General features: G+C 39.7%; 1 protein-coding gene across 17 annotated transcripts in view; it reads left to right on the top strand.

The window, feature by feature from the left end:
- Window positions 1-13,553, top strand: part of GOSR1 (golgi SNAP receptor complex member 1) — a 48,032-nt gene that overhangs the window by 23,064 nt on the left and 11,415 nt on the right. For 15 of the 17 annotated variants that reach the window (XM_087751372.1, XM_087751375.1, XM_087751377.1 and 12 more), the window contains 3 exons: window positions 5,730-5,812; window positions 7,128-11,664; window positions 13,429-13,553. In XM_087751372.1, coding sequence (XP_087607498.1) covers window positions 5,730-5,812; window positions 7,128-7,252 — 208 coding nt within the window. In that variant the 3' untranslated portion in view covers window positions 7,253-11,664; window positions 13,429-13,553. Of the gene's footprint in view, window positions 1-2,520; window positions 2,576-5,729; window positions 5,813-7,127; window positions 11,665-13,428 lie in introns of those variants that run through there. The other 2 variants (XM_087751374.1, XM_087751391.1) reach the window with 2 other exon arrangements.

Raw genomic sequence — 13,553 nt, forward strand, 5'->3', positions numbered from 1 at the left:
AGATTGTGTGCGTGTATGCATATATATATACACACACGTGTATATTTATAGATACAAATATATATGTATATGCAAAGAATGAGTGATGTAATCAGAATTTTTACCAATTTAAAACTAGAGCTTGCATTTCTATGCAGAGTCACTGAGGCCATTCCCTTAATCATAGATGTTGTCATGAATTTAAATGAGCAAGTATGATTCACGGAGTACAAAATGAAGTAGAAGTTCCAGTAATACATGAATTATTTGATTTTTAAAAACATCTTGTTCCTTTAGAGCTTTGTTTTAGTTCTTCAGCAATGTAGATTTGACTGAGCTGTCACAATGAATGAAGCAAGGAGTTGACTTTGGGTGTGTTTCACTTGGTAATATGCTATATGTATATGGCTGCTATGGGGGGTGAAAATACCCGACTGCTTAAATGTTTATCTAGGTAAAAACACTGTGCTTCCAAGTCAAGCAGCATGAAAAGCGTATCTCTGCATGTTAGACTAGCTTGACTGTGATAACGGCTGGAAATGTTTATTACTTTGTACTTTTTCATGCCCGCGAAAACTGCAAACTCTGTACAAACATCAGTTGTTTTACTTTTGAAGAGAAATTTGGTTGCTTGCATGCCCACAGCACTACTGAACATTCAAGGACAAACCTGAAATGTATGTAAAATTTTGAGGAAATATGGCTGCAAGCACAGGAATTTGAGATACTCCTGCTGATTTGTGGAAGGGATGGGAGGGCTCTTTGTGGCTGTGACCTCAGGCTTACCTAGAAGAGATTTCTCCAGTAGTGCAGCAATCTTTACTGTTGTACTTCAGCAGTGCCTTAGTATCAAATACAGAGAGCAGACTACCATCTGGTTTTAGACGCTTGGTTTACACCCAACTGTAGTAGTTCAAGCCACTGCAGCACCAAGAATAGTTCATGCTAGTTTCCAAATGAAACGTTAAATCAGGGTCATCTCGATTCCAGTAAGAAACATTTAATCTTTTATCGTAAATGTTCTGTAGAAGTTTCAAAACATGAGAAAGAGGTATTCTTGATCTGGGGAGATTATGTTGTCGAGTAACTAAATGGGGCCAATATTGTGAATGGGAAGAATATGATTAATTTTTTTTTAAATGCATTTGTCAGTGGAGAAATGGCAACAGCATGTCAATGGGCATATGTTAGGGATGGGAATGAAACCGAAACTGGCTAATGAAGGATATGGGGAAGCTGCAATACTTAAGGCTGTACAAGACCAATCAGTGGAGCAGTCCACAGGAGCTGCGTGTTTTCTGGTAGTGCTTCAATTTAATAGTCTCATTTGCAGATATAAAGGCTTAGGTAAACCAGCTCATGTTTTGAGTGATCAAATTGTACATGAAGAACAGTGCTTTTTACTTGAGTTTTGACTTGTTAATGGTAGCTAGAATCCAGTTAAACTCTTGTTCATGGATATCACAATTACATTTCATTACTAGACCTTATGATATTAAAAATGGTAATCACTACAATTATTTTTTTTTCTTCAGAGCTCTTCAGTAAAACCTAGCCCACTGAGCTAAATTTTTCAAAATACTGAGTCAAAGAAATGAAGAAGGTTCCAATCTTGTAATACGTAAACTTAAACAGTTTCATCCTGCCTTTTTATATGAAGTGGACAGTTTCACTCCCCAGATGTTAAAGCAGGAACCTTGTGTTCCATGATAATCTGTAATTATTTCCAAAGGCATTTTGGAAGTGTCTCAGGAACACTTTATATCCTGGCAATCATCTTGTGTTTTCACTTCTGTAAATTAATGGATGCCTTAATGAGTCATTGGATGCATCTTATGAAAACATGTGGCTTAATTCAGGAGTGCTTTGAGAAATGCTGTATTAAAACTTCCTCTGGAGAAGTACCAAGTCAGTGTGGGGGTGTAAGATAAGAAGCTGTAGGTTACTGAGCAAGCTTGCCTGTGTGCAGCTAGGAAATCTATTTGTTTTTCCAGCTTGGTTCCTAGTAATTCAAATTTTCCCAAGTGCTCTTCTCAATAGCGAATGTAATGTTTTGCGAGCTCGTGGCTTTTTACTTTGGAAAACTAAAATACCTGTATGCTGAGTTGTAAATGTATATAATCTGTCAAATGCCATATGTTCTCATGTATGATACGATTTGATGTATTTACTGTTCTGGTTTTGTAGTTCCTTTTTCAGCCCTTGATGGTAACTGCTTTTTCTATATTCATACACAGCTGTTTATTCTCTGTTCAGAATTTCTGTTCACACCTTCTCTTAGATGCTGTTTTTGTATATTCAGGCACTGTTGGGGTAGGCAATGATGCAATTCTTTTCCTTCTCCTCCAATCTTATTTTCACTTTCTTTTCCTGTAATTTTCATCCTGAAAAGATTTTCCCGTGTAATCCAATAAATCAGTTACATTTATGGGTTAGATGGGTTGGTATATCCACAGGAACAGCCCACACAGGGTGCTGAGTGGCAGTACTACACAGTCTAAGAGAAGAAGCTTTGTAGACTTTCTTCTGTTCTTTTTGCAGGAACAAAGAGCATTGGTTAATGGATTCGGGCAACTGCTTTATAAACTCCACGGAGGTGACTGCAAGCCCTGTTGCTTCCAGTTAACCATGAGTTTCATTTTCACTTTGTGCTGATTTGGCACTTCAAAAGTATAAAAGAAAAAAATGCTAAATAGCTGGCTGCAAAGAAAAAAATGCTTGAAGGTTTTTCTTAGTTCTGCCCTGAAACTTCCTTTTTTTTTTTTAATCTAATACTTCAAAACTTAGTATTAAAATGTTAAATCTGTTCATATAGAGCTACTGATTGAGAATGTCAGGGTTTTGCCTACATGTTATCAAACTGCTTGTATTGTCCTTATGACTGATAAACTCCCAATTTCCTAATGTATATCCAAGTTTACAGAATGCTAATATAACCTTAAAATAGTAGCCTGATCTGCCTTGTCAATGCATGTTGTTCTATTTAAAAGAATCTGCTGTATAGAGCTTTTGGAAGAGTCTTTTCTGTGACCCGAGAGCTACGAAAGCCATAGGCTGGCCCTTCTGTCACCTATGTCTCACATGTGTCTGTGATGAACTTTTGCTTTCCAAGGTATTCTGCTCCTGCTAAAACCAAAATCATGCTACTTACAACATGCAAGCTTTGGCTTGGTGAGCTCTTAGTTTTTATGGGCGAAACCAGAGCTGGAAAAGGCAGCCTCCACCTGAAGTGGTGGTAGCAGATTTTTTCCTTTTTTTCTTTTTCTTTCTTTTTTTTTTCTTAGAGTTTGCCTGACACTCTGTAGGAAGGCTGAAGGTACTGTATCAAGGGCTACTTGGGATGGAGTAGGCAGATATAATGGAAGGGAGCCCAAAGGAACTCACTGCTCCAGAAATACTTTAGAGATCATTGATCTGGGCTGTTTTCTTCTTTAAGATGTTTGTGAACTGTGATAGTGACCTTTCGCTGTACGTCTTGAAGGATAATTGTTAGGCTTGGCTCCGCTGGTTTTTGCCAGCTGTTCTTGTGATACTGGCTCTAGTGTCCTGGTAGGGACGCCGGTGGTACATCAGGTGAGTCAGAGCTGCTCATTCCACACGTTTTGTTCAGAGAGAAACTTGAAATAAAATGTATCAAATGGTCTTTGTTAGAAAAATGTCAGGAATGCCAGTTCTGTGTTTAATAATACAAATATAATTTGTGTGTGTGACTTTTCCTACCAGATTTACCTGGAAAGATACAGTAAGGTGGATAAAAGTCCTTTTTTTATCACCTTCCAGTATTGAAATGCCAGGTCAACCTAAGTACTTTAGTACTAATATCTGGACAAATGATGTTTCAACATCTTAACTGTTACAGAAAGATAAGCCCAAAGCCCTGAAACCCAGATGAATTCAGTACAGAACAGTGCCTGCGAACCAGATGTATTGAGCAAGTGCATTTGGAGAGTTCAGCAGTGAATATTAAGGCTTTATATAAAACGCAAGGTCCAGTTTATATTGCAGAACTTGAGAATAACGTTAGGCTTGCACTGTGTGTTTTGGTGCTTTGTACCTGCCCCTCCTTAGAAATATGCACGTTAGCTGTGATTTTTGTATCGTGTTTGTATACAGACACTGAGTGTGAGCAAGCGTAAAATGCTCCTGAAAATTTGGATGTCTCTATTGGGTAAAAGAAGCATTTTGCATTTTCCTATCTGTTTGCTCTCCTCTGAAATTACAGCTTTAGTTCCCTTTTCTCATATTTATATCTGTTGTATTGTGTTGTTCCACTTAACTTTTATTCTTCCAGAACGCTTTCCCTCCGTATTTAAGGCTCACAAACTTGTCCAAGAATTTGCTCTAATCATTGTTATTCATGTAGATACAGTCAGCAGCAATATAGGTGTCATTTTCTGAGTTATTATCCAGCCATGTTGTATTTATGTCCGACTTTGTTTATTTTTGAAATGCATGCCAGCCAAGGAGAGCAGTATTTGTCATACTGTTCCTTCTTAAGCACTGTATTCTCTTAAGCACTTCTATATACTGTTTGTCTAGATGTAAATGAGTCTGTGCAGTTTGTCCTGACAAAGCTACTGCGTTCGAAGTAACTACATGAAATACTACCTGGGGCTACAAGCAGTAGCCTACCCTTTCATTTTCCATCCTATAACTCTTTGTTTTACAAGCTGAAGAGAAACTTAAGGTAGAGGAAAAACTTTTGTCAGCTGAGTAGTTCTTTAAAATCTTCATTTAAATGGCTTATTTTTAAGAGCACAGTTGCTTTTTTCCAACTTCCAGAATGTATTAAATTTGCAATGGGAAATGGAGTTTTATATTCACCTGTATTGTGTCCGTGTATTTGGATAAAGTACATACAGCTGGACCATGTATTAGTAAAGAAACAGAGTATGAAAACTTACATATCCATGGATGATATTCTTAATTAGGACCAAAGCTCAAAAATGTATTTTATCTGTGCTGTGATGGAAGCATCGTTTGATATGATTTTCATTATATACCAGCTCCCTCAACTCCAGCTTACGGAAAGCAGTCAGGTGGGGCTTGCTGGGAAGAGGTGTTTATGCAGGAGAATCCAAGCTTTGCCCACTTATCCGGAGTCAGAGGACAGTGTTAATCCGGAGTCAAAGCAGATCTCAACGCTTTGTTGGGTTTAAATGCCTTCAAAGACGTGGTGACTGCATGTCCTAGCTTGAGTGTCCAGAAACCTTCTGTGTAAAGCTCCGTGAGCTGTGTCAGGTCTCAAACAGCACTTCCATCTCTTCTCAACCAGCATGTTCACTTTGCAAATTGATTTTTAATTGTGAGTCAGCTCCTATTTGCTTAATGCTTCTGCAGCCATCATATCCTGATGGCAGACAAGAAATTTCATATGCTCTCTAGAGTGAAAGTAAGTATGGGGCTTCTGTGATTAAATAAACTTCTACATTTAAAACTTATGCCAGAAGAGTACCTTTAGGTTTGCTTGTAATGTAGTACCATTTTTGGTTGGGGCTGGGGGAGATATGCCAAAACCCTGCCTGTTTCAAGAAACTGCAGTGTTTTCAATTGTTAGCGGCTTATATAAAAAGATAAATCATTTAAGTGTAAAGGATAGAGATTAATGGAAAAAATGTGCTTTCATTCATATTGCTTCATCTCATTCATTGTTCTCTAAAGAAGCGTTGCCTGCTTGCTTTCCTCTTGTTTTAGCTGTAGATTATTCTTAGCACCAACAACTTGATCCACTCTCTTTTTTCTTTCTCCAGCATTGCCATGGCAACTAAAGAAAATATGACTTCGCAGAGAGGAATGTTGAAGTCGATACAAAGCAAGATGAATACCTTGGCTAGTATCCTTTCCTAAAGGTTTGGGTTGTCGGTGCGTAAGACGTGTAGTACAACTTGTCACTCTGTCACTTGGGGATCAAAATGCTTTGTGATGTCAATGGCTGCGTAACCTGTAGTGGTATTGTCATTAGTGACAAACAGACCATTTTTTAAGCAGTCTCGCGTGATAACCTGACTGAAGCATCTTCATGATGAATGTGATGAATAAGTTGGTTTTACTCAAATTTGAATACTACCTATAAATCAATGCAGCTTAATTTTCAAGTAGAGATTTGCAACAGCATTTTATGGCCTTCTCTGCTATATGTTTTTATTAAAGTATTATTTCATTTGACTACTTGCTTTTTGCTTTTAAGACTGTCCAGAGCTGAAGCTTGGCATACATTGCTGCTTGTCATGGTTTACAGCTAAGAGTATTCATGACCTGAGCATCCTCTTGTCTGTCACAGCCTTGTAGGTGTTAAGATTTTCCTTTGTTGGTTTCTCCTCATATTCTGTGCTCATGGCTAAAGAATGTGCCGGACTGTTAAGTCATGCATGTTTGTCATTTTCCCACTTACTCCTTCCTTTCTGTCATAAGAGCCCAAAGAACAACATTAGCATCATTTGATTAGAAAGATTACATCCTGAAGAGATGGATCTTGGTAACCCATAAATTTCATTACAGTTCTTAGCAACTGGCAGGAACAAAAAAAAATTCAATAAGCTTTGGCCTTAAAAGATTCTTGGTTCCAAAGACATGAAGCCCTGAAACTTATTGTCTTGTTGGCAATTGTATTTTGTACATTAAAAGATAGATTTACATCTTTATGATTTTACCGTAGGAGGAGTTCTTCCTCACGTGCTATACTTGAACAGCGCGTAGTCATGCAACGTGCATGATTTTCTCAGTCAAATGCCTTTGGTTGTTCCCTTTACCAGTAGCAGAATTCCATTAAATAAATTCCACAGATGTTTTATATAACTGCCCCATTTATTTTTTTTTCATTCTCATTTAAACACAGTTATTAAAAGTAACTAAGCCTCACATACTGGAGATTAAAGTATATCAAATGCTGGTAATTTAGGTGATCAGGTGATGAATTCTGTGTAAATGTGAACTCTAAGCTGTTCTCTCTTTTCTCGGCCTGTCTGTTGTTAGTGAAGTACAGTTGTAATCCTGCTAACTATCCATCAGGTTTTTTTACTGCATCTGCTTTCTCCAGCTTGGGAGTAGTTCTGCATTTCTTGGAGTATTGAGATTTCCACATGCAGAATTTGGGGCTTCTTAGTGAGGATACTGTTTGCTGATATGACCTTGACTCAGACTCCTTTAAGATCGGTTTCCAGCAGTCAACAGCCTGATTCAAAGGATCAACCTTCGGAAACGACGAGATTCTCTCATCTTGGGTGGCATTATTGGCATCTGTACCATCTTACTGCTGCTATATGCTTTTCATTGATGGATGTTCCCCCATGGACTCTGCTAAACTCATCACCACCATTCCTCCCCCCCAGTCAAGGAAAAGTGAGTGGGGAAGTGACAGACTTCAAACAGCCTGCTCATTATGGCTGGGAGTATCAGCATGATGTCTAGAGCTTATGACGGTAGACTGCGACACTGGGTTTGGGTTGAAGCTGCAGTGTTTCTCCTTCCCTGCCATACATCTTCCTTTGGTTAAATTTTGTGGGATTTGTTTGTCTTTAATTCCCTCTCTCACTGCAAGGTAAGTAAATCTGGGATGCTTACCAGAACTGGTAGAACAGTTTCTGTGCTCAGCCGTGCTGAGGAGGTCTCTTGTTGGCTGGTAAGTGGAAAAAGATTATTATGCTTGCCTTGGGTGGAAACTCTTCAAGAAGCCTATTTCCGCTGTAGGCCAAGGACAGTACTGAACGCTTTTGCCCTGTGAGAAGAATATTGCAGCTTTAAGCCGTCAGGTTGCTTTACTACTAAATACATGTTCTGTAATTCTTTTTAACTCATGGTTGAGATACTAGTTATTTCTGCATAATTTGTGCTGTGAAAACTGTGCTTCACACAAATTCCTCACGGTGAAAAAAAACAAACAAAAAAGGGTTGTTCAGTTCACTTTTTGCACAGAATATGAATAAACTACTCTCTGAGGAAGATTTGTAAGGTTTCTTGTGGCTTTAAAGGGACTGGCAAGTCCCCCTTTGTAAAAAGGGAGCACAGTGTCCCAGCAGCTGTTTACTATAGTGTTCAGTCATCTGAAAAGTGACCAAACATGAATTCACCTAAAAGTAGTCTTTTGGGTGTAAGTACTTTGATTTTGGCTGGCATCATAAAGGTCTTTATAAAGACACGATAAGCAGTTTGAAAAGTCTATATTGTAATTTAGATAAAGTTATTCTAATAGCGTTAATATTTTTACACTAAGTAGGATATAATCTAAACTGTCAATTGGAAATGAAAATTATGATGGTTATACCTGAGGCAAATGTATCTGCGGGCAAAGTTTTTGAACGTAACTCCTCATAGTAAAGAGTTGAATGTATGAATAGTGAAACAAGTATTATTTACCATTATCTGGGGGGGGGAATTTTTTTTTTTGTCCAGACCTGCAACACGAATCTTGTTGTGTTTGCGTCTCTAAACAAAGCTGACGTCAGGAATGGCTTTGATATGGCAGATTCACAACTTACAGATTTTTCTGCTCTTTCAGCAGCTCTTTTCCATCTGGCATATCATAACCCAATAAATTCAAACTGAGGCACTGAAATATCTTTCGAAGGACTCAATTAACTCTTTTCACAATCAATTTACAGTGCTCTTAACAGATTTCATGTATGCCGTTACCCACAAATGTCAGATAGTCTCCAGGTTCTCTTCTGGAACAAAGTCTAGCGGGACGGACACAATTTTTTACTGCTTTTTATAGTGTCTGTGAAGTACCTGTTGGAGAAAGTAGAGACTTGTGCCTGTGTAGTGTGCAAAACCACACTGTTGCGCCTAAAATGTTTGTATGGATTTGGAGGCTTATTTGCAGACTAATAACTTGTGCTAAAAAGTCAACAAAGGCTTCTAATCAGTCATCTTGTTGTTGGGATTGGAAAGCATTTGGAATTAATGCGTGTAAAACTCTGGGGCTTGTATTTTAAATAAAGGGTGATTATTTGGTTGATTTGGGAATGTTCCTGGTTTGAAATGAAGTGTTTATTAAAGGGATTTATGAAAAACCTTGATGGATAAAGGAGGTTTATTAATGAATCTGTGTGCTGGGAGATCAAACCTCTTCTCCTCAATGCTTTTCCTTTCATTCCACCACCACCCTAAGGGACCCTGATCAGCAGTCGTGCTTCTGTTTAGGATTTGTAGGATTTGGTTGCTTTATAGTTGGCAATATGAGATCTGCAGTACCGTAAATAAATTCACTTATTTAATCTTATAACCAGTCTTTTTACTGGACTTAAGTGATTATTTGGTGCATATATTTAATCTTATTGTGTGAAAAAGCTGCTATGGAAAATATGTAGATTATAATAAATATGTAAACATAATTGATTTTTCATGTTATGAAAATGTTATGGAGGAACTGATATATTTTAGTATAAAATAATGGAAATATACTGAATTGTCTCTGATAAAGCTTTACTGGAAATGGTTTCAGTGCTGGCAACCCCTCCGTGCTTTTTATTTGTGTTGGTTTTGAGACAGAGTTTTGTGTTGAAAAATACATTTAATTAACCTTGTAGTCTCCCCTTCATCATCATCTTGTCCTCTAGCAATGTGAGCAGGCGTTCTGCATTGCTCTCTGAAGTGGTGCGCTTGCATACGGCCGAGGGGAAAGACTGGCTAATTCTCCTGAGCGTCTCTGATAACATGGACCTGTAGTTAGGGCAATGGACTGTAAAATTAAAGCAGTGGATTGTAGTATTTAGTCTCAAACCCCAAAATATAGGTTTGTATGTCTCCTGTTGCTAAATATGTTCTCTATGTTTTTCATTCTGTGTGGTTCCTCTTGCTCTAAGGGAAAAAAATGTGGTTAAAGAATTCTCATTTCTGCAATTCCTGGCAAAGCTGCAGTTTTGTAACTCAACCAAATAAGAGTTGTGCTGAGAAATTTATCGCTGAGGCATACAAATGAAGTGAGAAAATCCATAATATTTCTACAGGGCACATTTCCCACACACGCAGACTTTTTAAATTTCTGCTTTATTCTCGCCAGTACACAAGCTCCTATTTTAAACCTGTCCAACGACCCCTTAGCTCGGCGTTAGAACGTAAGGGATCGTATTGATAACTTTTGATGCCACGCTTCACAGACGCGAATATCTTTATCCTTGCTTTTTAGACTTTTTTTTTTTCCTACATGTTTATCTGATCTTCAAGCGCTGGGTGCTAGAGCAGAGGAATGGCATTCGGGCAACACCCAGCATTGCGTGCTCAGTCAATAGCGCGTGTTTGTGTGGCCGTCGCCCAGACCGCAGCCCTTCACGGGCGGCTGCCCGAGCGCGGCTGGAGGCAGGGCTTTGCTATCCCCTGTGTCCCTGGGACCAAGCAGTGTGCTGCTTCTGGTAAGGCGAGAGTTTGCCCTTCCAGGGAAGGCACAATGCTGTTTATTAACCAGTATTGATTTCAGGAGTTTTTTGATATCTAAGTGTGGTGTAAATTCCCGCTGGATTCATTACACTGAATAATCAACTAGAATTTTTCATTTGTAGCTTTAGAAGTCCTTTCTTTTGGACAGTCTTAAGATTACTGTGAGAAGAAAGAGCCAGTTCCTCGCTGGATGTTGAAAACAAAAGAGCAAAAGTAGATTTTTGAGGTCATGTGAAAGTTTCAGATAAATTTTTGACAGCTTGTCCGCCAGGGCTGCGTCCTCTGGGAAGCTGTGTTCCTGAAGCTCCCCCACAACTGCTGCACAGGGAGCAAAGCCTGGTCCACCACTTCTGAGTGTGTAACTCATGTAGGCGGGACTATTTTAACTCTTTAAACCTAGCAGCTTGTTTCCCAAGATCACTTAATGCATAACCTTTTCCTATTTTTACTTTTTTTCCCTCCCCCCCAAAGCTTTCATTTGAAGCGGGAAGGAGAGGTAGCAGCTGTACCGCTTCTGAAGGAGGAATTCATTCCGAAACTCCTCATAACAGTGTCTGATTATGAAATCCTTCAGAGCAGTGGTTGCGGTGAGCAATGGGCAGTACAGGAGACTACAAGGAAAGACACAGGGAGACAAAACTGAGCCATATTCCAGGTGACATCTGCAAGTCCTCTTGGTGCCCTCTCTCTCTCTCCTGTCGACTGGATATTTGAAACCAGTGCCATGCTGTCAGTTCTGATACATAAGCGGTTGTTGGTCTGTCTACTACTGAGTGAGGAAAGCAGTTTAAATAAACACTTAAGACAAAAAACAAAACCCTTTCTCACAAAATATCCCAGTCCAGACCCTTGTAAATGATTTTCTGATTGCACTTTCTGATTTTTTGCTTTTCATACAGCTTCTTGAAACTTATTTTATTGTAACTGTAATTATTTTTGTTCTCACTTATTTTGCATTCTCTGTATCTATTAAAAAAAGCTTTGATATGTAATTTAATAATAAATTAGAATTCTAAGCAAGGTGCTTGGTTCTTTCCCCATGATAGTCTTTGCCTGCCTGAACTTCAGGGAGGATGCAGAGAAGATTCATCTCTCCGGTTTGGGATTGTCACTGAACATGTGAATTAGTTTGTTCTCCATTTTTGTGCCAACCAGCAGATGTGATGGAGCATATCCTGACCCAAAGTGCTCGGTTTGGCGGGATGTCTTCCTCCTGCCTGCATGTGCATCCGCCTTGGGAGGGTCTGAATATATAGTCATGACTTTTTTCTTGCTGTTCTTTGACAGATGGAACAAGGATGGTTTTCTTTACAGGTAAGCTTTAAAAAATTTGTCTATATCCATAATATAAAACACTTAATTCCCAAATGCACACCAAAACTGGTGTTGATCTGAAAAGCCTTCTCAGCATAAGGTGCCTCCCCCCTTTTTTAATACACTTCTCAGTAGTTTGGTACCTTCCCCCCCCCCCTTCTGCAATCACAACACAAACACCAAAAATAAGCCGATACTTTGAACACAGTACAAGCAATCGTAAAAACTCTCGCCGTGAAGTTCTGTCATACCCTGTAGTCCTCCAGCCATGCTGCGGTCTGGACCACCTCTGTCCTCAGGTGTTCAAACCGGGCAGTGTCGTGCCTGAAGGACCCATCTGTATCTGGGTTTTTTTGCAATTGGTGCTAAATTGTTCAATGCCACTCAAATTTATTTTCTCAAACAAGAAAATCTGCCTGGCAGTGTGATACCTGCCTATTTCCATAAGGCTCAGGGTGAGAAGAGGTGGTTCTCTTCATTTCAGAGCTGTCGTGCTGTGTCTGTAGCGCTGCTTTAAAGTGGAGATAGATTTCTGTATCCTTAATGTGCCTACGAAATATTCAGGAATGACCATATGCTTTCTCAAGGGAAGGCTTTACTGTACGTTTCAAGTTAGAGAAGAAACTTGAAGAACTGTTTCGAAAATGGAAAGGCAATTCTGCTTTCAGATAGTGGGAAGTGCAGTTAGTTTTTCCAGTTTGCAGCACTGGTAATAAGTGGTGCATAAAATTCCATCGTCTTTTGGATTAGAAAATTAATTCTTAATGGAGCTGAATCCTTTTTTCCAGCTCCCCGTACAGTCAATAATTTATAGTGGCACAGGCGTAAGATAGATATTTTTAACCATCCGCCTCCCAGAATGCTGCTGTTCATATTGAAAACTGCTGTCCTTCCTGACAACCTCGGGCGCAGTGGGTGTTCGTGCATTATGGATGAGCCGTGCTCTGCTCCTTTAGTCCTGGTGCAATTCCACGAGCAGATTTCCTGCTGAAAGGGAGCTGAGCGCTCCATTAGAAATTCATAGGGAAAGGCAGGAGCGTCTTTGTTTTCTCCGTTTCACAACGTGGGCGTTGTACTGCTGCGTGGACTTGATTTTTTTGAATGTTTTAATAGAAAATACCAATGTTTACAGCAGGTATTTACATTTTCTGAATGCCAATCCTTTATCCAGAACAGGGTTCTTCAGGTACAAAAGCTGTGCCGCTGGTGGCTGTGCCTTAGCGCCGGGGATGTGCTCATTAAACACTCGGAGCCCGCTGTTGCCTTTATCTTCCCCCTTCTTCGCAAGCTGTTTGCCACCGTTACAAGCATGTATGCTGCTGCTCATCCCTCGCTTCACCGTTCCCTGTCGTACAGCCCTCCTTGCTCTTTGTTCTTAATGGGACCCTGAGGCTTTGCTAACCCAGTTTTGATAGCACTGCTAGTAAAGCAGGAGAAGTCTGGCCGTAATCAAAGTCCCTCTGCCTTTGAAACAGCATTTGCAGTGTTCTCATTGTGGATTATCTTCTGGTTGTCCTTTGGCTTTCACACCCTGTGAATCCTCCCTCAGCCAGTGGTGCGATTTTTGAGAGGTCTTCTTCCATCGTGTCTGTTTGGGTCTTGCATCTTGTGTTGCTTTACCTTTCCTTGCTCGCTGCGCTGCCCGTCGGGTCTCCTCCCTTGCTTCCTGGGTGTTTGGCTTCAACGAGACATTCCAAACACATGAGTTTAGTTTTGGTTTCGTAATTCTTATTTCTTTTAAAAAAATCTGTCCTTACTTTGAAGAAAGGCTGTCCCAGGGTGACTCGAAGCTTATCAATCAAAGCCACACCTAGAGCTCTGGCTGAAAATTCACTGATAACCGCTTTGTGCACGAGCACAGCATGCTCTTCCACAAACGCTGTGAACAG

Source organism: Nipponia nippon, unplaced genomic scaffold (assembly GCF_047370975.1).
Source record: "Nipponia nippon isolate SJK-2023a ecotype South Korea unplaced genomic scaffold, ASM4737097v1 scaffold_15, whole genome shotgun sequence".
Lineage (NCBI taxonomy): Eukaryota > Metazoa > Chordata > Aves > Pelecaniformes > Threskiornithidae > Nipponia > Nipponia nippon.